Raw genomic sequence first — 26,535 nt, forward strand, 5'->3', positions numbered from 1 at the left:
AAGCCGCTTTTAACGGTGGGAGGAAAGCCCGAAGTGATGCAGGTCTCAGACGTTTACCACTTCGGTGAAACCCACGAGCACGGGTATGGAGCTGACAAACCTAGAAACATAATCGGGGCGAACCGGGATTCGAACCCACAATCATAGGTTTCTGGCGTGCCCAAGGTACGCAACTCTGCACAGCGAATCGCGGCGCCTTAGACGACTGGGCCATCCGTGCCCCCTCAGGGGAGAGAAATGTGCTGTGTATGTTAGTCCAAGGGACCCTCGGCCAGATGCAATCCTGGGCAAAATACGTGCTTCCAACTCAACAAAAGAATGTTGTAGCAGGTAGTGGAAATAGTGTTTAACCAGCCTCTGTCGTATACACAATAGTCGTTACAATGTGCTTGGAGAAGGCAAACCATTGTCGAAAATGTGAGCATCGACTCATAATCCCAGCCCCATCACGTCAGCCAGATCATGTCTTCTATGGTGGTAACGTATGGTAGTCCTAGCCTCTTACGTGAGGCCGCCGTCATATAGCAGAATATTGCTTATAGTGCGGCTTTAAACAACAACCAACAATCAATCTCATACAAGCATGCTGTAGAGAATCAATTCTCCTTAATGCTTACAGTGTATAATGTGTAATGCATGGGTAATCCCTGAGGTATACTTTGCAACAATTATTGCCTCTCTCCATACATACACATGGAAGAAAATGTGGAACAGAAACACGCAAAATAAGTATTCCCAACTGGGACAAAAAGTGATGATCGCCATGTTGACGGTACATTCTCTCTGTTACTGGCTAACATTCCAGAGTGTTCCTGATGAGACGACCAAGCGCTTCATGTTCACCTGAGGGTGTGGTAGTGTGACCACGCACATCTGACAAGTGCTGACACCGTCACGGTCACGTCCCTGGCGTTAAATACCACAGGCTCTGCGGGTGTGTCTGTTCGTCTGTCTGATGCACGGACAAACACAACTGACCTGAGGGTGACAGTTGACCTCGACCTCTTTATTACGAGAGTGTTAAGACACGTGACCAGAAGAGCAGAAGATACCGCCTCCGTGGTCAAGTGAAGTGGTAGAGCATCCGCCCGGGGAAGGGAAGGCCCGGGGTTTGATCCCCGGCCGCGTCATACCTGTCTCAGCTCACTGTCTTGCAGCCATGACGATCATACGTCTGCGTGACGATACAGGAACGTATTGTGACAGATTATTGCTGAGATCGCTGAGCCCATTTCCCGGTTTCGTCAGCCCACAGAACCGCTACTACTGTCATTAATCAACGTTAGCGATTGGGCGTTACTTAGCACCAAGTTCGATATGTGGAGTCTGGACCTTAATATCTACTTTATACTCATAGTAGTTCGTACATGTTTACCTGAATCCATGGTGTAGTGGGTGGAGCGTCAGCCCGAGGAGCAGAAGATCGATGATGCGATCACCTCACCTCACCTCACCTCACCTCACCTCACCTCACCTCACCTCACCTCACTCGAGACCGCATCCGTGGTCTAGTGGTAGAGCGTCAACCCGGAGAGCGGAAGGTCCGGGGTTCGATCCCCGGCCGCGCCATACCAAAAGACGTTTAAAGATGGTACTTGTTGTTACCCTGTCTGGCGCTCGGCATTAAGGGGCTAAAACAAGGACTGGTTATTCCTGTGTATTGGTATTCTGTGTCTGAGTGGGGTATTCATGTTAAACTGCGGCATGGTATCTCAGTGAGCTAGCACTATAAATCGGCATCAGTCCGGACTAGTACAAGCAGCCACACAAACACACACACGTACATGCACGTCGCTATATAAGTGCAATAATCTTGGACGCGACGTTAAACCCCATTTCACCTCAGCACCTCACCTCACTAGTTAACCACAGACGTCTGTGACATGACATAGAAGAGATTTAGAGAAGGTATTCCATATCATGAGTGAGTGAGTGAGTGAGAATATAGCAATATTCCAGCAATATCACCGCGAGGGACGCCAGAAATGGGGAATCGAACCCGCGTCTTCGGGGTGACGGGGAAAACGTTTTAACCACTAGGCTACCCCACCGCCCCGACAATAAAATGAAAACGCAAATGTAGAAAGTAAGTATAATTGCTTAATGTTGCTGTTGAAAAGGTGATCGGTCCAAGAAATCCATGTATGTAGTTAATTAGGTCATTTGGACTTTTCATATCTCGTGTGATTACAAGAAAGAGATTTAATGATTCCTCGAAGGAGGAAATTGTGTATGCATAATATGAATAATACCATCGGATCCCGTAGAGAGAATGAAATACCGGTTAAAACACACTTCCTCGACACAGTTTTTCCTTCCTTGTGGTACGATGTACATATATCCTATCACATGAAGGCGATGGTTCATCGTCAGTAGGCAAGAACATTCACGCTGTTTCGATTAGCTGGAGATCAAACGGCGCCAACATTCAACATAAGAACTCGATTTATCGAACTTCTCCGGGATTTTCAACAATAATACTCGCCGTGCATAGGTTTATGATGCATACGTTGCATTCACAAACAGAACTGACAGCCCACATGTCTACATGATTGCGTACAAGGCGCCATGACACCCATAAATATACCAGGAGATAAATACTGACGAAACAGCAGTTTCTTCGTTCACTCATCTCACCGTTAACATCTACACGATCGGCAGATTAGATACATGATATAGCGGGAGTGAAAGGAATTTTAGAGAAAGACGGCCATGGTTTAATAGGAATTGCAGCGTGAAAGAGTCATTAAGTAATGGGATATGCAGGGTGAGACATTCATGGAGTAACGGGAATTGCAGCGCGAGACAGTCATGGAGTAACGGGATTTGCAGCGCGAGACAGTCTTCTAGTAATGGGAATTACAATGCGAGACAGTCATGGGGAAACAGGAGTTTAAGCGTGATACAGTCATGGAGTAACGGGAATTGCAGCGTGATACAGTCATGGAGTATCGGGAATTGCAGCGTGATACAGTCATGGAGTAACGGGAATTGCAGCGTGATACAGTCATGGAGTATCGGGAATTGCAGCGTGATACAGTCATGGAGTAACGGGAATTGCAGCGTGATACAGTCATGGAGTAACAGGAATTGCAGCGTGATACAGTAATGGAGTAACAGGAATTGCAGCGTGATACAGTCGTGGAGTAACAGGAATTGCAGCGTGATACAGTCATGGAGTAACAGGAATTGCAGCGTGATACAGTCATGGAGTAACGGGAATTGCAGCGTGATACAGTCATGGAGTAACAGGAATTGCAGCGTGATACAGTCATGGAGTAACAGGAATTGCAGCGTGATACAGTCATGGAGTAACGGGAATTGCAGCGTGAGACAGTCATGGACTAACAGGAACTGCAGGGTGAGAAAGTCATGTAGAAACAGGAATTGCAGCACCAGGCAGTTTTCGAGTAATTGGAATTGCAGCGCGAGACATTCTTCGAGTAATGGGAATTGTAGCGCGAGACAGTCTTCGGGTAACAGGAATTGCAGCGTGAGACAATCACCGAGTTACAGGAATTGCAGCGTGAGGCAGTCATGATATAGCAGGAAGTACAGGAGGGTCAGAATGAACTATGGCATTAGTTCCTTCTGATAAGACATTAGCTTAAAGAACGCTAACGGCGACCTGGGCAAGCCAAGGCTTCAGGTTACGTGTATTAAAGAGAACATGCTTCTTGTGCAGCTTGACAATCACACGGTTTTGTACATCTATATTCAATGTGTAAATATACGCGCGGATACATTTTTATTACTCATTTGCTATTTGCGTTTCTTTAAGGCATATGAGATTTTAATGTAAATATTGTACTTTTCAATTACAGCAAAGTCATCAAATAGAAAGAACTCTCAATCACATAAAAACAAATACATAGAAAACAGGGTTAACCTAATCAATTGGATGTCGAAAAACTAGAAGCATAAACAACTCTCAATCACATAAAAACAAATACATAGAAAACAGGGTTTACCTAATCAATTGGATGTCGAAAAACTAGAAGCATATACATTGTTCTGTTAAATGTAAAGGCGCACAACATTGTATAAAGTTATGTTAACTTGAGAATACACTCAACAGTGACATAAAGTCTCCATTGTAAGTGCAGCTTACTCATAAATGCTGTACGGCTGAGCTTCCGATATCAATCATTTCAGAAAATTACATGCAGTTATACTGATTAATTCAGCGTCCTCGTTGACGTAAGTTCAACACAGTACACAATCTCCACAATTGATGGCTTCGCTACTCACAACTGGGGGCTGTCATCAAAACTCATGCAGGTCCAGACAGACGGGATTCATAAACCAGAGGCTTTATATAACTCGAATAGATTTCTAACATCAAATGGTTTGAGTTGCAAATGATAATATCTTTGACAAATAACGATGTAACAAACCACCAAAGCGCGCCATGATTGAGTGTACACATTGGAAAGAAGAGGCGGTCAGAGAACCCACAGTGAATGCGCCTCTATTGATTATACGGGAACCCACATAACAGCTCATATACAAGCAATTGTGCTGTTTAAAATGTTCGTATACAGTTTGCGACTGTTTTCTGCCTCAGTAACTTCAGCTGTCGGTGAAGGTGCTCAAACGTTATGATTGGGGTTAACTCTCTGTACTATATTTAACTCCGAATGAGCTGCTGGACTGGCGTTTCTTTTACATATATCCTACATGTTTCACATCAAACGCACTATTTTCTTTACCTTTTCATTTTGCAAAGACATGCAGTAATTATAGCGCGAGATAGTCATGCGGTAAGAGGATTTGCAGCGTGAGACAGTCATGGAGAAACCGGAATTGCAGCGCGTGACAGTCTTCGAGTAGTGGGAATTGCAGCGTGAGGCAGTCATGAAGTAACAGGAATTGCAGCGCGGGACAGTCATGAAGTAACAGGAATTGCAGCGCGGGACAGTCATGAAGTAACAGGAAGTGCAGTGCGGGACAGTCATGAAGTAACGGGAATGAGCGCGGGACAGTCATGAAGTAACAGGAAGTGCAGCATGAGACAGTCATGAAGTAACAGGAATTGCAGATGGTGGCAGTCATAAAGTAACAGGAATTGCAGCGCGCGACAGTCATGAAGTAACAGGAATTTCAGCGCAGGACAGTCATGGAGCAACAGGAATTGCAGCGCGGGAGAGTCATGAAGAAACAGGAATTGCAGCGCGAGACAGTCATGGAGTAACAGGAATTGCAGCGCGGGACAGTCATGGAGTAACAGGAATTGCAGCGCGGGAGAGTCATTGAGTAACAGGAATTGCAGCGTGAGACAGTCATGGACTAACAGGAACTGCAGGGTGAGATAATCATGGAGAAACAGGAATTGCAGCGCGGGACAGTCATGGAATAACAGGAATTGCAGCGCGGGAGAGTCATGGAATAACAGGAATTGCAGTGCGGGACAGCCATGAAGTAACAGGAATTGCAGCGCGGGACAGTCATGAAGTAACAGGAACAGCATCGCGGGACAGTCATGGAATAACAGGAATTGCAGCGCGGGACTGTCTTCGAGTAGTGGGAATTGCAGCGTGAGGCAGTCATGAAGTAACAGGAATTGCATCGCAGGAGAGTCATGAAGTAACAGGAATTGCAGCACGAGACAGTCATGAAGTAACAGGAATTACAGCGCGGGACAGTCATGAAGTAACAGGAATTGCAGCGCGGGACAGTCATGAAGTAACAGGAATTGCAGCGCGAGACAGTCTTCGAGTAATGGGAATTGCAGCGCGAGACAGTCATGGAGTAACAGGAATTGCAGCGCGAGAGGGTCATGGAACAATATGAATTGCAGCGCGAGACAGTCTTCGAGTAATGGGAATTGCAGCGCGAGACAGTCATGGAGTAACAGGAATTGCGGCGTGAGACAGGTGCTCTAATTTCTTTACCTTTTTATTTTGCAATGACATGATGGATGTGCCTGCATCGATGAAGACTATGTACGCAGCATGTGACTAAGTATGTCACAAATGTGCGTTTTACATACTTACCTTTTCGCGAACAAATGGTGGCATCACTGATTTTCAGTAGTCCATCCTTATAATTTCCACGGCTATTTGCCCTTTACGCCAAGTGGAATCTGTTTCGGCAGGAAATCTGTGTTGGTTATTCTCTTGCATTGACAATTTATATTATATCGGCGTTAGTATGAAGAAAGATCGAATCAAATCTGGTCATACTGAAAAAAGGTATTATTGTGAATGGCAATTTAGCGACGTAACGTCACGTTGAAGCAGGATAATGTCCGACCACATCTTGCACGTGCTGTAACATACTTTTTGAGGCAGCATGACATTGCTGTACTTCCATGCCCGGCTGTTTCTCCGGCCCACTCCCCTATAGAACATGTCGGGGATTAGATGGAACAACGTCTACGACAGGACCATAACCAACCGGTAACTCATGCTCAGTTTGATCAATCTTCCGTTGACATTTGAAACAACATCCCCTAGGCTGTTTTTAAATCATCTGGTGTCTTCAATGCGCAACCGGTGCATTGTCTGTGTCAACGTAAATGGTGGTCACACCCGATATACAAATTATTAATCGAGTCGTTACACCGACCCTCTCTACGGACGTGTCGCCCTGTCCCCTGTTACCAGGTATGGGTTTTGCCAAATAATTTGCTATGATAAAACATTGATAAGACGAATGACCAAATATTATTTTGTCATTTTCTTTAGTATTTACACAACTTTATATGCCAAGTAGCCAATCCAGGCCTCTACAAGGACAACACCATCACTAAGAGCATGTCCTGTACCAGAACAACACCAGCACTAAGAGCATGCCCTGTACCAGGGACAGGGACAACACCATCACTAAGAGCATGCCCTGTACCAGGGACAGGGACAACACCATCACTAAGAGCATGCCCTGTACCAGGGACAGGGACAACACCATCACTATAAGCATGCCCTGTACCAGGGACAGGGACAACACCATCATTAAGAGCATGCCCTGTACCAGGGACAACACCATGACTAAGAACATGCCCTGTACCAGGGACAACACCATGACTAAGAACATGCCCTGTACCAGGGACAGGGACAACACCATCACTAAGAGCATGCCCTATATCAGGGACAACACCAGCACTAAGAACATGCCCTGTACCAGGGACAGGGACAACACCATCACTAAGAGCATGCCCTGTACCAGGGACAGGGACAACACCATCACTAAGAACATGCCCTGTACCAGGGACAACACGATCACTAGGAACATGCCCTGTACTAGGGACAACACCATCACTAAGAACATGCCCCATATCAGGGACAACACCAGCGCTAAGAACATGCCCTGTACCAGGGACAGGGACAACACCATCACTAAGAGTATGCCCCATATCAGGGACAACACCATCACTAAGAACATGCCCTGTACCAGGGACAACACCATCACTAAGAGCATGCCCTATACCAGGGACAACACCATCACTAAGAACATGCCCTGTACCAGGGACAACACCATTACTAAGAACATGCCCTGTACCAGGGACAACACCATCACTAAGAACATGCCCTGTACCAGGGACAACACCATCACTGAGCACATGCCCTGTACCAGGGACAACGCCATCACTAAGAACATGCCCTATACCAGGGACAACACCATCACTAAGAACATGCCCTGTACCAGGGACAACACCATCACTAAGAACATGCCCTGAACCAGGGACAACACCATCACTAAGAACATGCCCTATACCAGGGACAACACCATCACTAAGAACAAGCCCTGTACCAGGGACAACACCATCACTAAGAGCATGCCCTGTACCAGGGACAACACCATCACTAAGAACGTGCCCTGTACCAGGGACAACACCATCACTAAGAACAAGCCCTATACCAGGGACAACACCATCACTAAGAACATGCCCTGTACCAGGGACAACACCGTCACTAAGAACATGCCCTATACCAGGGACTACACCTTCACTAAGAACATGCCCTGTACCAGGGACAGGGACAACACCATCACTAAGAACATGCCCTGTACCAGGGACAACACCATCACTGAGAACATGCCCCATACCAGGGACAACATTATCACTAAGAACATGCCCTATACCAGGGACAACACCATCACTAAGAACATGACCATGGACATGCACTATCACAGCAACAACACCATCACTAGGGGCATACACTATCACAGGGAATAGGTCTTCAGCAACCCATGCTTGTCATAAAAGGCGACTGTGCTAACGGCGACTAACGGGATCGGATGGTCAGGCTCGCTGCCTTGATCGATGCATGTCATCGTATCCCAATTGCGTAGATCGATGCCCAGGATATCAATAGCTGGATTGTCTGGTCCAGACCGCCGTTATATACCTGGAATATTGCTGAGTGCGGCGTTAAAGAAACAAACAAACCAAACTTCCACAGGCACAGAGGGAAGGACTGGCAAATATAATTAAATAACAAACTTATACCAGCAATTGTTTTCCTCTTTACAATTCTGCAGCAATGAAACGTGCACGCATTGTACAAAGCATGGTGTAGAGGAGGAAGCAGATACTGTAACGTAATTCTGATCATGTCGTTGCAATCAAGGAACAGAGTATGGAGTTACGTGACACACAGTGGGACATCACCGCGACAGTCTGACGCAGTCACGTAGCAGGTCTGCCGTAATCCAGGACATAGAAGTAGGTGGCGACACTTGAAGGTGAAGGTCAGGTAGATAAAGGTCTCCTTGTCAAGATAGCTACTGTATATGTGCTATGTCATTAACGAGGGATGAGGAGAGAACTGGACCATCACCTCCCACCTGCTGCATCTGCCCTACATCAGTAGCCCGAGAGGACCTGTCCTGAGATTAAATAACATCTCTCAGGTTTTACCTCATTTGTGTTTTTTCACCTGGTTTATGGTCCAAATTTTGACAAACGTGGAATAAAATCAGAATCTTAACATCCTGTTTTAGTCAAGCAAAGTCTGTTAATTAAATCAGTAAGGAAAAAAACAGCTCAAAGATTGATTGTTAAAACTCTTGAAAGCAAAAGTCGAGTTTGTTTTATGTAATGTTTGTTTTCATTTTCGCTATCACTTTAAACATATACATTATTTGGAAATGTTATTTTTAGTTTTATTTATTCCGAGCCCCAAATCCTGTTGTTAAACGTTAGTGGGTGAATGTTGTTTAACACGACTGTCAGCTATACTCCAGCAATATTACGGCGGACTAATCGAGTCTGGACCATACAAACCAGTGACTCCCATCGGGGATGATGACACAAAATCAATCAAATCATCACACCTTGCCTCCGAATCCATTTAGAAGACAGGGCAGGAATAGGTAACTTGAAATCCATTCCATCCCAGAATCCAGCGAGGTAATGCATCACACCAACATGATATACTTACGCACAACAGATGCACCTAAGCACTGGGTTGCACCCTGCACGCTAGGCCACAGTTGAAGGCCGGTTACCCGCCATACAGTCATGAATCATACCCGATGCAGTGGCTGCACATGAACAAGTAACCTACTGTGTCGGTGTCGGTGTCGGCGTCGGCGTCGGTGTCGGCGTCGGTATGGGGATGGAGGTTAGTCCACGTGTCCACCCGCTGTGTCACGTAGTGAATCTAGACGGTTGTTATTCCTGTACTCAGCAATACCTGCTTTCAATGTAAGCAGTTTCTGACTACATAGCTGCCTGTACATCCGTAAGTATAGCAAGCTTGATATGTTGCCTGTTGTGCACATCTGATGGTGAAGATTTAAGTATACAGGCACATCTAGGGGTATGGGTTGATTTTAAATTTACTTATATCATTAAAAAATCAACACTAGATATTGGATAATGTTACACATTCATCTGACAATGTGACACATCCATCTGACAATGTGACCCGACTATCTGACATTGTTACACATCCATCTGACAATGTGACAACTCCATCTGACAATGTGACACATCAATCTGACAATGTAACAAATCCATTTGACAATATAACACATCCATCTGACAATGTAACAAATCCATTTGACAATATAACACATCCATCTGACAATGTGACACATCCATCTGACAATGTAACAAATCCGTCTGACAATGTTACACATCCATCTGACAATGCAACACATCCATCTGACAATGAAACACCTCCATCTAACAATGTAACACATCCATCTGGCAATGCAACACATCCATCTGACAATGTAACACATCAATCTGACAATGTAACACATTCATCTGACAATGCGACACATCCATCTGACAATGTGACACATCCATCTGACAATGTAACGCATTCATCTGACAATGTAACACATCCATCTGACAATGTAACACATACATCTGGTAATGTAACACATCCATCTGACAATGTGACACATTCATCTGACAATGTAACACATACATCTGGCAATGTAACACATTCATCTGACAATGTAACGCATTCATCTGACAATGTAACACATCCATCTGACAATGTAACACATTCATCTGACAATGTAGCACATCAATCTGACAGTGTAACACATTCATCTGACAAGGTGACACATCCATCTGACAATATAACACATACATCTGGCAATGTAACACATCCATCTGACAATGTAACACATCCATCTGACAATGTAACACATACACCTGGCAATGTAACACGTCCATCTGACAATGTAACACATTCATCCGACTGGAACACATCCATCTGACAATGTAACACGTCCATCTGACAATGCAAAACATACATCTGGCAATGTAACACATCCATCTGACAAGGTAACGCATTCATACACCAGTCTAGTATTGCGGCTGCCCTCATCTATGCTTTGGTCTGATACGGTCTACATCAGCAATGCCACAGAGTATCTATTGTGAAATTGTATATATGTAACAAGACTGTAGACTACTATTGTATATGTTACAAATGTCCCACTGGCTCTGATAATGAATTTATTGGCAATGCTGCATTATACCTAGTCTCACATGAAGTTAGTCGGCACTTGGGGGCAAGGGTGGCCAAGTTGTTTAACGCACTGTACATTCGCTGTACAGAGTTGCGTCCCATGTGCGTGTCCTTGAACTTTGATCTTGCATTCTAATGTCTGTCCTCCCTGACTGTTTCTAGGTTTGTCTGTCCTGTAAGAATAGGTCTTCAGCAACCCATGCTTGCCGTAAAAAGGCGACTTTGCTTGTCGTAAGAGGCGATTAACGAGATCGGGTGGTCAGGCTGGCTGACTTGATTGATGCATGTCATCGATCCCAATTTCGTGGATCGATGCTCATGATATTAATCACTGGGTTGTCTGGTCCAGCCTCGATTATTTACAGACCACCGTCATATAGCTGGATAATTGCTGAGTGTGGCGTTAAACAACAAACAAACAAACAGTCCTTACCCGTACCCGTTCGTTTCAACTCTGATCGGCATAAGAGGGTAAATCTATCTGATAGAAAATCGTTCAGAAGCAACATTGTTCAGACCTTATATTTCAATATTTAATTTCCTTTAACTTCTATAGGTGCCGTTGTACAAAGCGGTCTTAGCACTATGGTGATCGTAACTCCCATACCTTAACATAGACTTACGACAGTCGTAGCGGTAAGGTTGTTTTGTACAACGGCACTTTGGTCCAGCGATGCTCAAGATCTGTTATCCCTGGCCTATAGAAGCGTTCATCTTGGTCTCCCCGAGACGGTCTCGTTGGCGCAGTCACCTCGTAATTCGTGGCATAAATTCTACCACGGAGGTGTGATTTGTGTTTAGGGAAGAGATAAAAGACAAAGTGTGCTCGTTCACGAGCGTGTTAAAGGGAAGTCATTCAAAGCTACAATCTGCACCTTTAGTCGCTGTCACTCGTAGTAGCGCATAGATCTGTGGGATAATATTGTCCATTGATAGTCTGACCTCGTTCCCAACCATGAGTATTCTCTTACTGTCTTTGAAAACGAAGCCACGACTTTGCCAACTGACCTTACCCGTTTGTACTGCTAACTGGTAACGTCGCGTCGAAGATTATTGCACTTACATAGCTACGTGCATGCACGTGTGTGTGTGTGGCTGCTTGTACTAGTCCGGACTGATGCCGATTCATAGTGCTAGCTCACTGAGATACCATGCCGCAGTTTAACATGAATACCCCACTCAGACACAGTATACTGATTCCGAGCCGACCTTGTCTTACCCCCTTAATGCCGAGCGCCAGACAGGGTAACAACAAGTACCATCTTTTAACGTCTTTTGGTATGGCGCGGCCGGGGATCGAACCCCAGACCTTCCGCTCTCCGGGCGGACGCTCTACCACAAGACCACGGAGGCGGTCTGGATATGTTGAGACGGGCCAGCTTCTGATCTGGTGTCAAAACTGTGGGCGTCCATCTATTGGACAGCTTGTTCGTGTGGAGTGTGTCAGTTAAGATGGACTGTGTTGACCAACACCTGAGCCCAATAATGTCAGCGATGTACTGAAAAGTGACATTGGTCAGCTGTAATAATGAGGTGGACATCGGCATCTTCAGGGCGAGCAGACCTAGCGTCATCTTCTGTGTTACTTCAGCCTCGCGTAAACTCAGCATTTCTTAACAGTTGAATATGAAGGGCGGTCATCCCTATCTTGCTTTAAATATACTACTCAAAAGAAGTTAAGGAACAAACGATTCTTTCATATTACTATAATTAATCTGTCATAATCTGAGATATTAACTATAGCAATATGAAAGAATAGGGTGTTCCTTAACTTCTTTTGAGTAGTTTATATTCGTATATTCCCGGCAGGCCCTTGCAGTGCAGGTACTTAATCACAGCACGTGTAACAGTTTTCTCCATGTTTGCAGTTACTCTCACCTCTGTCAAAGTTGACTTCTCGAAACTAGACTTACATGTAGGTTATCAGTTATCACAACCAGATGGTATGTCTTCATACAGTTGAGATTCTTCAAACACCAAACATCAAGGAGACAATTTCGCTTTACACTCGTATATCGAGAGTGTCCCGTAGTATCAACTGTGATATGGTGTATGTTGATTGTCACATAGTATCTACTCTGATAGTTACATAGTACATATCTAGTCTGATATGATATGAGTCGATTGTCACATTGTATCTCGTCTGGTGTGGTATACATGTATGTTGATTGTCACATAGTATCTAGTCTGATATGGTATATGTTGACCGTCACATAGTACCTAGTCTCATATGGTATATGTAGACTGTCACATAGTATCTAGTCTGATATGGTATATGTTGATTGCCACGCATGATCTAGTCTGATATGGTATATGTTCACCGTCACATAGTATCTAGTCTCATATGGCATATGTTGACCGTCACATAGTATCTAGTCTCATATGATATATGGTGACTGTCACAGAGTATCTAGTCTTATATGGTATATATTCACAAATAATCTCTCTGCCATGATACCATTTGGCAATGCCATACAGGATCTAATCTGATGTAGAACATGCTGACAGTGTCACGTGATCTAGAATGATGTAGTATATATTGAGTGCTATACAGGATCTAGTCTGATGTAGAACATGCTGACAGTGTCACGTGATCTAGAATGATGTAGTATATATTGAGTCTTATACAGGATCTTGTCTGGTGTAGTTCATGTTGAGTGTCATACAGGATCTAGTCTGATGTAGAACATGCTGATAGTGTCACGTGATCTAGAATGATGTAGTATATATTGAGTGTCATACATGATCTAGTCTGATGTAGAACATGCTGACAGTGTCACGTGATCTAGAATGATGTAGTATATATTGAGTGTCATATAGGATCTAGTCTGATGAAGTACGTGTTGACCTATCATACAGGGTCTAGTTTGCTGAAGTACGTGTTGACCTGTCATACAGGATCTAGTCTGATGTCCTTTGAAGTATGTCTTTACGTTGTATTACGGGATGTTGAGGGGAAGCACAGCCCACAGGTCTGAGGTATGATTCATGTATGAATCCGTGTGCTATGTTTTCCATATGAATGCTCCACACGGAAATAAAGTATGACAAGATGGTCAAACAATATGTTTATAAATACATGCGGAAATCTGATTAATGGTGACGGATCATTACTGCCTTGATTGAACACATGCAAGTGAATATTTGTTCATAGTTATGTGGGTTTATCGTCCGTGTTGATCACAAACAAGATTGCGACCGAAGTGTGTTGATACCGAGTCTTGTCCTTAAGGCTGTCGTTTGCCCTTTTAAAGGAATTCAACGGCAGATGAAACTTTCATACACTTTCAATTTCCGTGTATTTTTCATGTCCTTATTTGTGTCATTAATTTCAGAAATAAGGTTAATGTCATGTCATACTTAAGGAAATATTCCCATGATATTTCTCAGAATTGTATTAACACTAAGGGATGTTTGGGACATACAGAAGTGGCCACAGATAGGGGATGACAATAGGTAATGTAAACTGTTATCACTGTCCAACAAAGATATGTGTATGTGACGTGGCATTACCACCAGAGGAAAATGGTTTAAAACATTTATCTCAAACGTTTGGAAACTGAATGCATCACTAGACGCCCCACAGTAAACCCGAGTGAGCAGACTGTGCCTCCTCGCCCCGACTCGGTGTTGACGACGCTGGGGTCCCTCCTGCCTCTACTCAACACAGCGCAGGGTGGCATACTCTACCCCTGTCTATTAGGAGGGGTAAGTATCAGTACTTCTGCATGTGGCAATAAGTGGTAGGTTTCAGCGTCAGGGTTAGGAGGGGTAAGTATTAGTACTTCTCAATGTGGCAATAAGTGGTAGGTTTCAGCGTCAGGGTTAGGAGGGGTAAGTATTAGTACTTCTCAATGTGGCAATAAGTGGTAGGTTTCAGCGTCAGGGTTAGGAGGGGTAAGTATTAGTACTTCTCAATGTGGCAATAAGTGGTAGGTTTCAGCGTCAGGGTTAGGAGGGGTAAGTATTAGTACTTAATATGTGGCAATAAGTAGTAGGTTTCAGCGTCAGGGTTAGGAGGGGTAAGTATTAGTACTTCTCAATGTGGCAATAAGTGGTAGGTTTCAGCGTCAGGGTTAGGAGGGGTAAGTATTAGTACTTCTCAATGTGGCAATAAGTGGTAGGTTTCAGCGTCAGGGTTAGGAGGGGTAAGTATTAGTACTTAATATGTGGCAATAAGTAGTAGGTTTCAGCGTACGAGCTTTTCTCGTGGTTTCTGGCAACCGAGGCGATTTGTCATTGGGGATTTGAGGAACTGACTTCATATATTGTACTTTGTAGAGACTCGAACCCGACTATCTGCCATAACCTGCAACCACTGCCTGTCAACTTCACTGCATTCAGTCGATGAAATGCTATTAGATGACACAATACTAATAATATATAATATACGCGTCCGCGCAGTGCCTTAGTGGCAGACTCAGCGTCATGTCATGGAGGGGCGGTCGGGTAGCCTAGTGGTTAAGCGTTCGCTCGTCACGCCGGCGACCCGGGCTCGATTCGCGACATGGGTACAATGTGTGAAGCCCACTTCTGGTGTCCCCCGGCGTGATATTGCTGGAATATTGCTAAAAGCGGCGTAAAACCATACTCACTCACTCATGTCATGGATGAACCAGTCCTATGTATTTATTTCTTTGTTGTTTAACGCCACACTCAGCAATATTCCAGCTATATGATGGCGGTCTGTAAATAATCGAGTCTGGACCAGACAATCCAGTGATTGACGTCATGAGCATCTATCCACGCAAATGGGATACGATGACATGCACCAACCAAGTCACCGAGCCTGACCACCCGATCCAATTAGTCGCCTCTTACAAGCGTAGTCGCTTCTCACGGCAAGCATGGGTTGCTGAAGACCTATTCTGACCCGGATCTTCACGGGTGCCTATATATTGACGCCCCTTTTCAATACAATCTTATCGCGATTCATAATGTGTTAAACTTCGACTATTTTAAGAATGACCTTACATGATAAAAAGCTTATAATCCTCGTATGTTTCCATATCGTAAATATATATTAGGAATCAAAAATATAATACAGTTTGTGTTCCTATATATCATATTTATTCCTGTTAATATGTGATATTTACGACAAGAAAACACACTACAATCTCTACATATTTCAACCTTATGAAACTTATTTTAAATTTAGTTTAAACTTATTGCAGATCATATCATCTGACTGACACATCTCGCGCTTCAGTGATAGACATGACGTATTCCATGATCAAGGTTCCTCTAACGTTCAGTTGTTACTAAACATGTTGTTACAGCAGTAGCATATATACGTTAAGGCTTCTTGTGTTTTATTAATCTTAGTCCTTGACTTTATCTTTACCTACCCCATAACAAAGAGAGGCCGCCTCCGTGCTCTTGTGGTAGAGCGTCCGCCCGGAGAGCGGAAGGTCTGGGGTTCGATCCCCGGCCGCGTCATACCAAAAGACGTTAAAAGATAGTACTTGTTGTTACCCTGTATGTTGCTCGGCATTAAGGGGCTAAAACAAGAACTGGTCGGCTCGGAGTCAATATACTGTGTCTGAGTTGGGTATTCATGTTAAACTGCGGCATGGTATCTCAGTGAGTTAGCACTATAAATCGGCATCAGGCTGGACTAGTACAAGCAGACACACACACACACATGCATGCACGTAGCTATATAAGCGCAATCTTCTTGGACGCGACGTTAAACCCAAATTCACCTCACCATAACAAAGAAGCTGGTTAGTAAAGCCACTTCCAAATAAATATCTGTGCAAACATAATAATAACCTATGGTTGGTGTCAGCCAGATGTATGGTTACTGAAGAGCGGTGAAGTCGCCATTCTTGAACATATGGACAAAATCCCTCAATAATACGAACAGAGGACTTGAACCGGGAAAGTTTAACCCACTACGGTAAAGAAACATAATTCAAATTATCCTAATTTCCACTTCAATGTAAGGGTAATTCGTGGCGTTTTGAATTCACTGCAAATCTTTTCCAAATATGCCAACATTAACGTTTGCTGAGTGTATGAATGAGACATTAAACGCATTCGGAGATTTCAAAGGTTATACAGAGTTCTTACAGAAGAATTATTTCAATGAATGTATTCAATAATCTTGCTGTCCATTGTTGATGTGGGGATGCTGAAAGGCTCAGTTTGTTCGAGGCTCTGACTAAGGCCCAAGGCGTCTGAATCCGACTGCAGCAGGCTGACCCCCAAACTACACGGTCACGTCGCTGGTAAATACAGACCGCGATCAATATTTCTCCGTAAATCTGAGCAAATCTTTCGCGGACTTTTTGAGATCTTAAAATTAGGCCGGCATTACGGGAGTACTTTTCACATGTTTTGTCGAGACCTGTGTTAACGCTTGGCCAGACAGTGAGTGTTAATATAGCCAGCATTGTTCTAGTAGGAAGGAAAGGACTCATCCCCCAGTAACCCCGACCTGGGATGTGCGCTGTCTGCAGCAGCATCAACTCGGTGTGCGTCACTTGTTTCAGACTGAGCCGACACTGACGGACGATCATGGCGGAGGAAGGGCAGGGACGCGGTTCTGAGGGGGAGAACGACCCCCCTACACATGTCAACACTGCAGACGCAGAGGTGAGTTGAGCCATAGCATAGTGAAATATGAATTTTGATATATATCTTGGCCTGTGGTGTTACTGCACTGTTGTCGTGAGTGTGTCTTAAGAGAGGATTCGGGTTGAGGATCAGCTGACAAGGTTCGACACAGCTGCACGGGAAGCAGGATTAATGCTTTTTTTTCGGAATGACGTGACAAGACGGTTCTTTAAGTTAACGTAGATTTAAAGGAAATAATACACATAGGTATATAAATATTATTTACCTGAGTTCAATATTTGAGTGATAATTTTCGTTTCCCTCATGCAGATCAGAGGACTGTAGGGGTAATCACATATACCTAAGGCAGACAAAAGTGTTGAAAAGTGGATGAAGTCTAACTTCAAACAAACAAATTAATCTGTATAAAAACTGGCCTGCAAACCATTTCACTGTCTGGTACCATACGCATCCGACAAACACACGACTGCGTTGGGTCGTATGGTGCATGAATCAAGGCATTTATTGCAGATATGGCTTATAAAGAAAACGTCTGTCCGGGGTAGAAGTATGGTTTTAATAACAAATATCGCTTTACTAGTTAAACGCTACCGTTTGCATGGGGGAAGCGGTCTATTGCTACGGCCGTGTCGAGTTCCGACTCGCTGATTGGTCCCTATTACCAGCGACCTGTGATTGCGGGGGTCAAGTTTTTGAGTATGCAGAACACATGTTTAGGAACTCGTCCAAATGTGTGCATACACTAGGTGATGGTCTGTCAATTTGAACGTGGTGTTGGGCGTTTGTCGTTGAAAGCAGTCCGCCATGGAGTAGGGCTATTTAAGGAACACCTTAATTAGCGACGTCCGAGGTAAAGCTTACTGTGATATCTCCAGTCTGTTGACAGCTGGGCATCACAAGCCCGCAAGACGATGTATCCACCCGATGGCGTACTGTTTGTTTGTTTTTAGTTTAACGTCTCACCCAACAATATTCTAGCTATATGATGGCGGTCAGTAAATAATCGAGTCGGGACCAGACAATTCAGTGATTGACATCATGAGCATTAATCCATGCAATTGGGATCGATGCCATGCATCAACCAAGTCAGCAAGTCTGACCCCCCGATCCCGTCAGGAGATTCTTACGACAAGCATAGTCGCCTTTACGGCAATCATGGGTTGCTGTCGACCTATTCTACCCCGGATCTTCATGGGTCCTGAGGAAACCGCCTACTGCCATGTACCCGTTTCACATGAGGACAGTCTTGATAAATGGTCTTTGGGTTCTAAATCTTTGACCATTCGTTCGAACAAAAAGAAACAGGTTCAAAGCACATATCTACGCTCGGAGATGCACGTGGGTCGCGTGTCGTCATCTCACCCATCGCTTCAAGGCTTTAAATCCCTACTGTCATGTATTTTACATATGCCCGTATTTACCTCGAAAGATTCGACTAAAATGGACCGGGTGGTTCGGTGACTTGTTGACTTCGGTCACCGTGACATGCGCTGTTGTCATGCGTGACAATCAACATATACCATATTAGACTAGATACTAAGTGACAATCAACATATACCATATGAGACTAGATACTACGTGACAATCAACTTATACCAATCAGACTATATACTATGTGACCATTAACATATATACCATATCAGACTAGATACTATGTGAGTGAGTTGGGTTTAACGCCGCCTTTAACATTATTCCAGTTATATCACGGCGTGTCAGCTTAATGTGGGAGGAAAGCCCGAAGTGATGCAGGTCTCAGACGTTTACCACTTCGGTGAAACCCACGAGCACGGGTATGGTGCTGACAAACCTAGAAACATAATCGGGGCGAACCGGGATTCGAACCCACAATCATAGGCTTCTGGCGTGCCCAAGGGACGCAACTCTGCACAGCGAATTGCGGCGCCTTAGACGACTGGGCCACTCGTGCCCCCTGTGGTCACAGTGCTTGCGAGTGACTGAAAATCAAAGTAGCATACTCTGTATCTGTTTGTGATCTACAAATGGTGGTAACATATATTTTTCAGTTTGTATAACATGCGATTTACACAGTGTTGATGAAGACAGAGATTTAGTATATTCTAGTCCTTTATCATGCAAGTACGTCTGAACTAAAACGTCGTACTGAAAGACTATAGGTGATGACATTCACAGGTCAAGTTCTAAATGACCACATAAAGATTGTCGACACTGCTGTTTGAATATAGATGTAGGTCCTGTGCAGAAATTAGTCAAGTGTCGTAGCGAGTCCGTGACATTGTCAGGACCAGGTCATACACGTTTCACCTGGCAGAAAACGACAATGACGGCGTATTAACAATGGCGAACACGGGGTCAGGGGTCACACTCTCAGATTAATAAAGCATATAAATGTCAGGGATCAGTTTTCATCCCGACTAAGTGGTTTCTGATTTATACCTCTGTGTGTGCAACGTAAGATGTGGACGTCGATGTGACGTTAGCTGTAGACGTCGATGTGGACGTTAGATGTGGACATCGATGTAGACGTTAGCTGTGGACGGCGATGAGACGTTAGCTGTAGACGTCGATGTGAACGTTAGATGTGGACATCGATGTAGACGTTAGCTGTGGACGACGATGTGGACGTTAGATGTGGACATCGATGTAGACGTTAGTTGTGGACGTAGATGTGGACATCGATGTAGACGTTAGCTGTCGACGTCGATGTAGACGTTAGATGTGGACATCGATGTAGACGTTAGCTGTGGATGTCGATGTAGACGTTAGATGTGGACATCGATGTAGACGTTAGCTGTAGACGTTAGATGTAGACATGGATGTAGACGTTAGCTGTACACCTCGATGTATGCCTTAGCTGTGCACGTTGCTATAGACTAAGAACCCTATCAATCTCTTATCTAAATCAACACGCGCATTTCCACAGACGTTACTGAAAAGGAACAGCAGTTTACCCATTTAATTCAGTTCTGTTCATCAAAGGCTCCCAACATTCCACAGCCATGAGTGTAGTCTGTGACAGGTGCGCGTCACGCCCGATATACCATCTTCACTCAGCAATTCCTACACGGAATGTGCCCCCCTCCCCTTCTCCAACCCTGGATCACGTGGATTACAAGGACAGTACATCTACCTGATGACAAACGCATGTCCCTACATTGTCATATCTGACAAGATCGTAAATAATTCTTTAACCGGGGATTATTTAATGTCGATTAGGACATTTTTGGAAATTGGATGCCGGTTTGTAATTGAGAGTATTCTCGTTGTGAGCCTGTGGTAGGTTTATACCCACTGAGGAGGGAAGCTATGGATGTTCTAGCTGTGATCAACTACAGCCAAGTGACACAAACACCTGCTGCTCTCGCCGTCCCGGCTGCCTCAACTCGGCGATATAAGGTTGCGCCAAGGACGTCAGTTGTCACGGGCAAATGTAAGATCGTTTCATCAGCCACTGAAAGGGGTGGGGAAGAGCGGGATGGTGCTGAAGCTGTTTTGTGCATCAGTTGAAAGCAATATAACCGGGGAGGTATCTTTACAATAGTGGTGGGTTATCTCCCCTCTAAACTGATTGGATTCTTGGACAGACCCACAATGACATCTGCGTATATTTTGATAGAAACAGGTGATAAAATTAGGCAAATCGAGCAAATTCCATTTTGTGAAATCAGCATTAGAAACAAAAGGTTTTAAAAGAGAGAAATTTAGTGTGTAATAAAATAGTTCTGAGACTATATGTAAGGCTAGCTCTTGGGTTATTGCAAAGAAACATATAAGGGGAAGTAGAAAAGGGAAGTCGTTTGTTATACAAGAATAATGACAAAGCAGATATCTTGCATAGCCAGTGTCACTGTTAAAGGACTATCACCCATATGTTTTAGTACCTGCAGAAGGGTCTTAATGCAACACATAACTTCTGTAACACCTAACACTGTGACACTTACATCATGTAACTTACTTGGTTTATACGGCAGGGAGGAGTCAAAATTTACTACCCGGGTACCCACACCCCTATTACCCGACCCTACGCAAGTACCCGCTGTTGGTGTCAAGAGATAGGTACAAAATGTCCTATTGGGAATAGTTCGACAATAGCCCTGGCAGAATTATTTAGATACAGTATAAAACGATGTGGTCACCCATACACTGAAGTTTTAGCTTTGTTCAAACATATATAAGTCAGAAGGAACATGTTCATAGTCATGAGTGAGTGAGTATAGTTTTACGCCGCTTTTAGCAATATTCCAGCAATATCACGGAGGGGGACAACAGAAATGGGCTTCACACATTGTACCCATGTCGGGAATCGAACCCGGGTCTTCGGCGTGACGAGCGAACGCTTTAACCACTAGGCTACCCGACCGCCCCTTCATAGTCATGAAGAAATGCTAACATTACAGACTTAAAATTGTCTTGTAACCATGTAGTTATAGGTATTTTTTGTCATTAAACAATATATCACGTGACTTACCACGGTCGGGGTAGTCCTGTGGGTACCCTGGTCCTACTCAGTACGCACCCGACACAACTACTCAAAAGAAGTTAAGGACTTCCAGGCCATGACAGATTTACTGCAGTAATATGAAGGAATTGGGAGGTCCTTAACTTCTTTTGAGTAGTATATGTCAATGATTGGGTTTTATTTCATGGAGTTTGGCCCAGAAGCCCAACCAGGTCACCCCCTGAGATAAGCCAAGATGTGTTGGCAAGTTACTATGAGGCTTGAAGTAGGGCTGGGACGGGTAACTCTCAGGTCGTGTGAGTACTGAGTAGGACCCGGGTACCCACAGGACTACTCGGACCCATGGTTAATCACATGATATATATTGTTTAATGACAAAATTATCTAGAACTCTATGGTTACACTAATGCTTGCATTTCTTTGTGACTATGCATGCATTACTTCTGACTTTATATGTTTGAATAAAGATGAAACTTCAGTCAACATCAGTTTATACATGACCTGATCATAATATACGTGTATCTAAATACATTTTGCCACGGCTACATTCAAACTATTCCCAAACAGACATTTGGACCTACCTCTTGAGACCTACAGTGGGTACCCAGTAGGGCTGTGACGGGTAACACAGGTACAAGTCACTAATGTTCGCATGTCTTTCTGACTTTTCATATGGTTGAATAAAGATATAACTTAAGTCAACTTCAGTGTATGAATGACCAGATTTTTTAATACGTGTATCTAAATACATTTTGCAAGTGCTGTGGTAAAAAAATTCCCTATCGGACATTTTGTATCTCTTGAGACTTACAGTGGGTACCCAGGTAGGGTCAGGTAATAGGGGGACGGGTATCCGGGTAGTAAATTTGGACTCGTCCCAGCCCTAGTACCCAGGTAGGGTCAGGTAACAGGGGATGGGTACCCGGGTAGTAAATTTGGACTCGTCCCAGCCCTAGTACCAAATCCGGGTAGTAAATTTGGACTCGTCCCAGCCCTAGTACCCAGGTAGGGTCAGGTAATAGGGGATGGGTACCTGGGTAGTAAATTTGGACTCGTCCCAGCCCTAGTACCCAGGTAGGGTCAGGTAATAGGGGATGGGTACCTGGGTAGTAAATTTGGACTTGTCCCAGCCCTAGTACCCAGGTAGGGTCAGGTAATAGGGGATGGGTACCTGGGTAGTAAATTTGGACTCGTCCCAGCCCTAACTTGTACTATTCTAAGTGATGTCCTTATACTGACATGGAGTGACCTAGCCAATAGTGTTATCATACACCAACCATGAAAACCATGCTGGGGTAATCAATCACTAGTTTACAATACCTGTGACTTCCAGACTTTAGCCCAATACAACCCCCACACATAGTTTCATGATAATGCATGTTTATATGTTGTGGTTAGACAAGAAACGAAACTGACTGTTTGCATAAACTGACAATCTGAAGGTTACACTGCTGAGATTGATTGAGATATGGGACCATTTTGTCCTCAGGAGACCTGAGCAAGTCTAATCCTGACTATGACAGGTGCCCTTATTATTTCAGAGGTATTTATTGCAGTGATAGCCAGATAATGACATACCACAGCACACAGAACATGACCCAGACTTTTGGAGGGGGGGTACTGAGGGTGATGGTTGGGAGGGGGGGTCACATCCCTTGCAGGCTATACAGGATACAGGAGTCAAGCACTGATTGTAAAAATAGAATTCATCCAATTGATAGTGATAAAGTTATGAGGAGGTTTCACATCTTTTTCAAGTTTTTACAATTTGTGAGTGTGTGTGTATGTGAGAGAGAAAGAGAGAGTGACTGAAAGAGACACACAGAGAGAGACAGACATGTGTGTGTGCCTGCACGTTGAGGGGATGGGGGAGGGGGGGGGATAACCTGGGGGTCATTAGGGACTGGTTATTTATTAGAGGGGGGAGCGAGGCCAAGGAGATTGGTCTTCAGACTATATCATATTTAGCTATGAATAATGTTCAAATTCATAAATTTATAAAATCTTATTGAAAAATCAGAACTGTCAATTTTTCGTTCCCTCCTACCCCACTCCCCCTCATACAGTTGTGATAAAGTTCATGAACCCCTCCTAGCTGGGTCATTTTTCATGATCCCACCCCTTCATCTCACCAGCCCCCCTCCCCTATAATAATTTACCAGTCCCTTTCTAGAATGAATTTTCTTTTATTCAGTTGGCAGCATTACATTCTCTTTGTGTGTGTGGTATAAATCTGCATAACAAAGCATGGCCATGGGTATAAGAAATGGTGTTCCATATGTATTTGTATATACATGCAAATGTCATACCTTGTATCATGGTATGTATTTCTTTTTTAGGCTATGATTTCAACATGTGTTTATTGTTGGTTATATTCATAAAGTACTGATACTTGACCTTGTAATAGACAGACCAGTGTTAGTGTGTAGCTCCCATTGTCCTGTCACTGTGGTGGCCAAGGGTTGTAATATTCCACTGTTTACGAAAAGAAAATGGATTCATAAGAACAAGAATGAATCCATGAACTTAAGTTCTGATTCATCTCTTTGAGTACATGTGCATGAATATTTCTGTGACAGATATAATAATTCTGTAAACCCTCAAAACAGAGGGCATGCACAATCAGCAGAGATTCCTTCTCTCAGTGGAGCAGTGCTTTACCAACTCTCCATGATGTAAAAACTGATTGTTATCAGTAAATGGGGGAACTTCTTACATTCTGTGGGTGAACATTCCAGATTATCTAAGTGCACATCAGAACAGTACTAGGAGCTAATCCGGCCCGAGAATCCCTACAGGGAGACAAGCATTTAGTACTAGGAGCCTATCCAGCCCGAGAATCCCTACAGGGAAACAAGCATTTAGTACTAGGAGCCTACCGTGCCCCAGAATCCCCACAGGGAGACAAGCATTTAGTACTGGGGAACTATCCTGTCCCAGAATCCCCACAGGGAGACAAGCATTTAGTACTGGGGCCTTATCCTGCCCCAGAATCCCCACAGGGAGACAAGCATTTAGTACTGGGGAACTATCTTGTCCCAGAATCCCCACAGGGAGACAAGCATTTAGTACTGGGGAACTATCCTGCCCCAGAATCCCCACAGGGAGACAAGCATTTAGTACTGGGGAACTATCCTGTCCCAGAATCCCCACAGGGAGACAAGCATTTAGTACTGGGGCCTTATCCTGCCCCAGAATCCCCACAGGGAGACAAGCATTTAGTACTGGGGAACTATCTTGTCCCAGAATCCCCACAGGGAGACAAGCATTTAGTACTGGGGAACTATCCTGCCCCAGAATCCCCACAGGGAGACAAGCATTTAGTACTGGGGAACTATCTTGTCCCAGAATCCCCACAGGGAGACAAGCATTTAGTACTGGGGAACTATCCTGCCCCAGATTCCCACAGGGAGACAAGCATTTAGTACTGGGGAACTATCCTGTCCCAGAATCCCCACAGGGAGACAAGCATTTAGTACTGGGGAACTATCCTGCCCCAGATTCCCACAGGGAGACAAGCATTTAGTACTGGGGAACTATCCTGTCCCAGATTCCCACAGGGAGACAAGCATTTAGTACTGGGGAACTATCCTGCCCCAGATTCCCACAGGGAGACAAGCATTTAGTACTTGGGAACTATCCTGTCCCAGATTCCCACAGGGAGACAAGCATTTAGTACTGGGGAACTATCCTGCCCCAGAATCCCCACAGGGAGACAAGCATTTAGTACTGGGGGACTATCCTGCCCCAGATTCCCACAGGGAGACAAGCATTTAGTACTGGGGAACTATCCTGCCCCAGATTCCCACAGGGAGACAAGCAATTCGTACTGGGGAACTATCCTGCCCCAGATTCCCACAGGGAGACAAGCATTTAGTACTGGGGAACTATCCTGCCCCAGAATCCCCACAGGGAGACAAGCATTTAGTACTGGGGGACTATCCTGCCCCAGATTCCCACTGGGAGACAAGCATTTATTACTGGGGAACTATCTTGTCCCAGAATCCCCAAAGGGAGACAAGCATTTAGTACTGGGGAACTATCCTGCTCCAGAATCCCCACAGGGAGACAAGCATTTAGTACTTGGGAACTATCCTGCCCCAGATTCCCACAGGGAGACAAGCATTTAGTACTTGGGAACTATCCTGCCCCAGATTCCCACAGGGAGACAAGCATTTAGTACTGGGGAACTATCTTGTCCCAGAATCCCCACAGGGAGACAAGCATTTAGTACTGGGGAACTATCCTGCCCCAGAATCCCCACAGGGAGACAAGCATTTAGTACTGGGGAACTATCCTGTCCCAGAATCCCCACAGGGAGACAAGCATTTAGTACTGGGGCCTTATCCTGCCCCAGAATCCCCACAGGGAGACAAGCATTTAGTACTGGGGAACTATCTTGTCCCAGAATCCCCACAGGGAGACAAGCATTTAGTACTGGGGAACTATCTTGCCCCAGAATCCCCACAGGGAGACAAGCATTTAGTACTGGGGAACTATCTTGTCCCAGAATCCCCACAGGGAGACAAGCATTTAGTACTGGGGAACTATCCTGCCCCAGATTCCCACAGGGAGACAAGC

General features: G+C 44.5%; 2 protein-coding genes across 5 annotated transcripts in view; both read left to right on the forward strand.

The window, feature by feature from the left end:
- Positions 1-6,793: 6,793 nt before the first annotated feature.
- Positions 6,794-7,678, forward strand: LOC125381959 (extracellular matrix protein A-like). The gene has a single exon (XM_048399346.1). It carries the CDS (start codon positions 6,794-6,796, stop codon positions 7,676-7,678), a length of 885 nt encoding a protein of 294 aa, XP_048255303.1.
- Positions 7,679-14,623: 6,945 nt separating this feature from the next.
- The window catches only part of LOC124146304 (band 4.1-like protein 3), a 93,909-nt gene continuing 81,997 nt past the window's right edge, over positions 14,624-26,535 (forward strand). For 2 of the 4 annotated variants that reach the window (XM_046516545.2, XM_046516544.2), the window contains exon 1: positions 17,260-17,534. In XM_046516545.2, the coding sequence (XP_046372501.2) occupies positions 17,457-17,534 (78 nt within the window). In that variant the 5' untranslated portion in view covers positions 17,260-17,456. Of the gene's footprint in view, positions 14,643-17,259; positions 17,535-26,535 lie in introns of those variants that run through there. The other 2 variants (XM_046516541.2, XM_046516546.2) reach the window with 2 other exon arrangements.

This window comes from Haliotis rufescens, unplaced genomic scaffold (genome assembly GCF_023055435.1).
Source record: "Haliotis rufescens isolate VD_foot unplaced genomic scaffold, xgHalRufe1.0.p SCAF_2, whole genome shotgun sequence".
NCBI classification, from domain to species: Eukaryota; Metazoa; Mollusca; class Gastropoda; order Lepetellida; family Haliotidae; genus Haliotis; species Haliotis rufescens.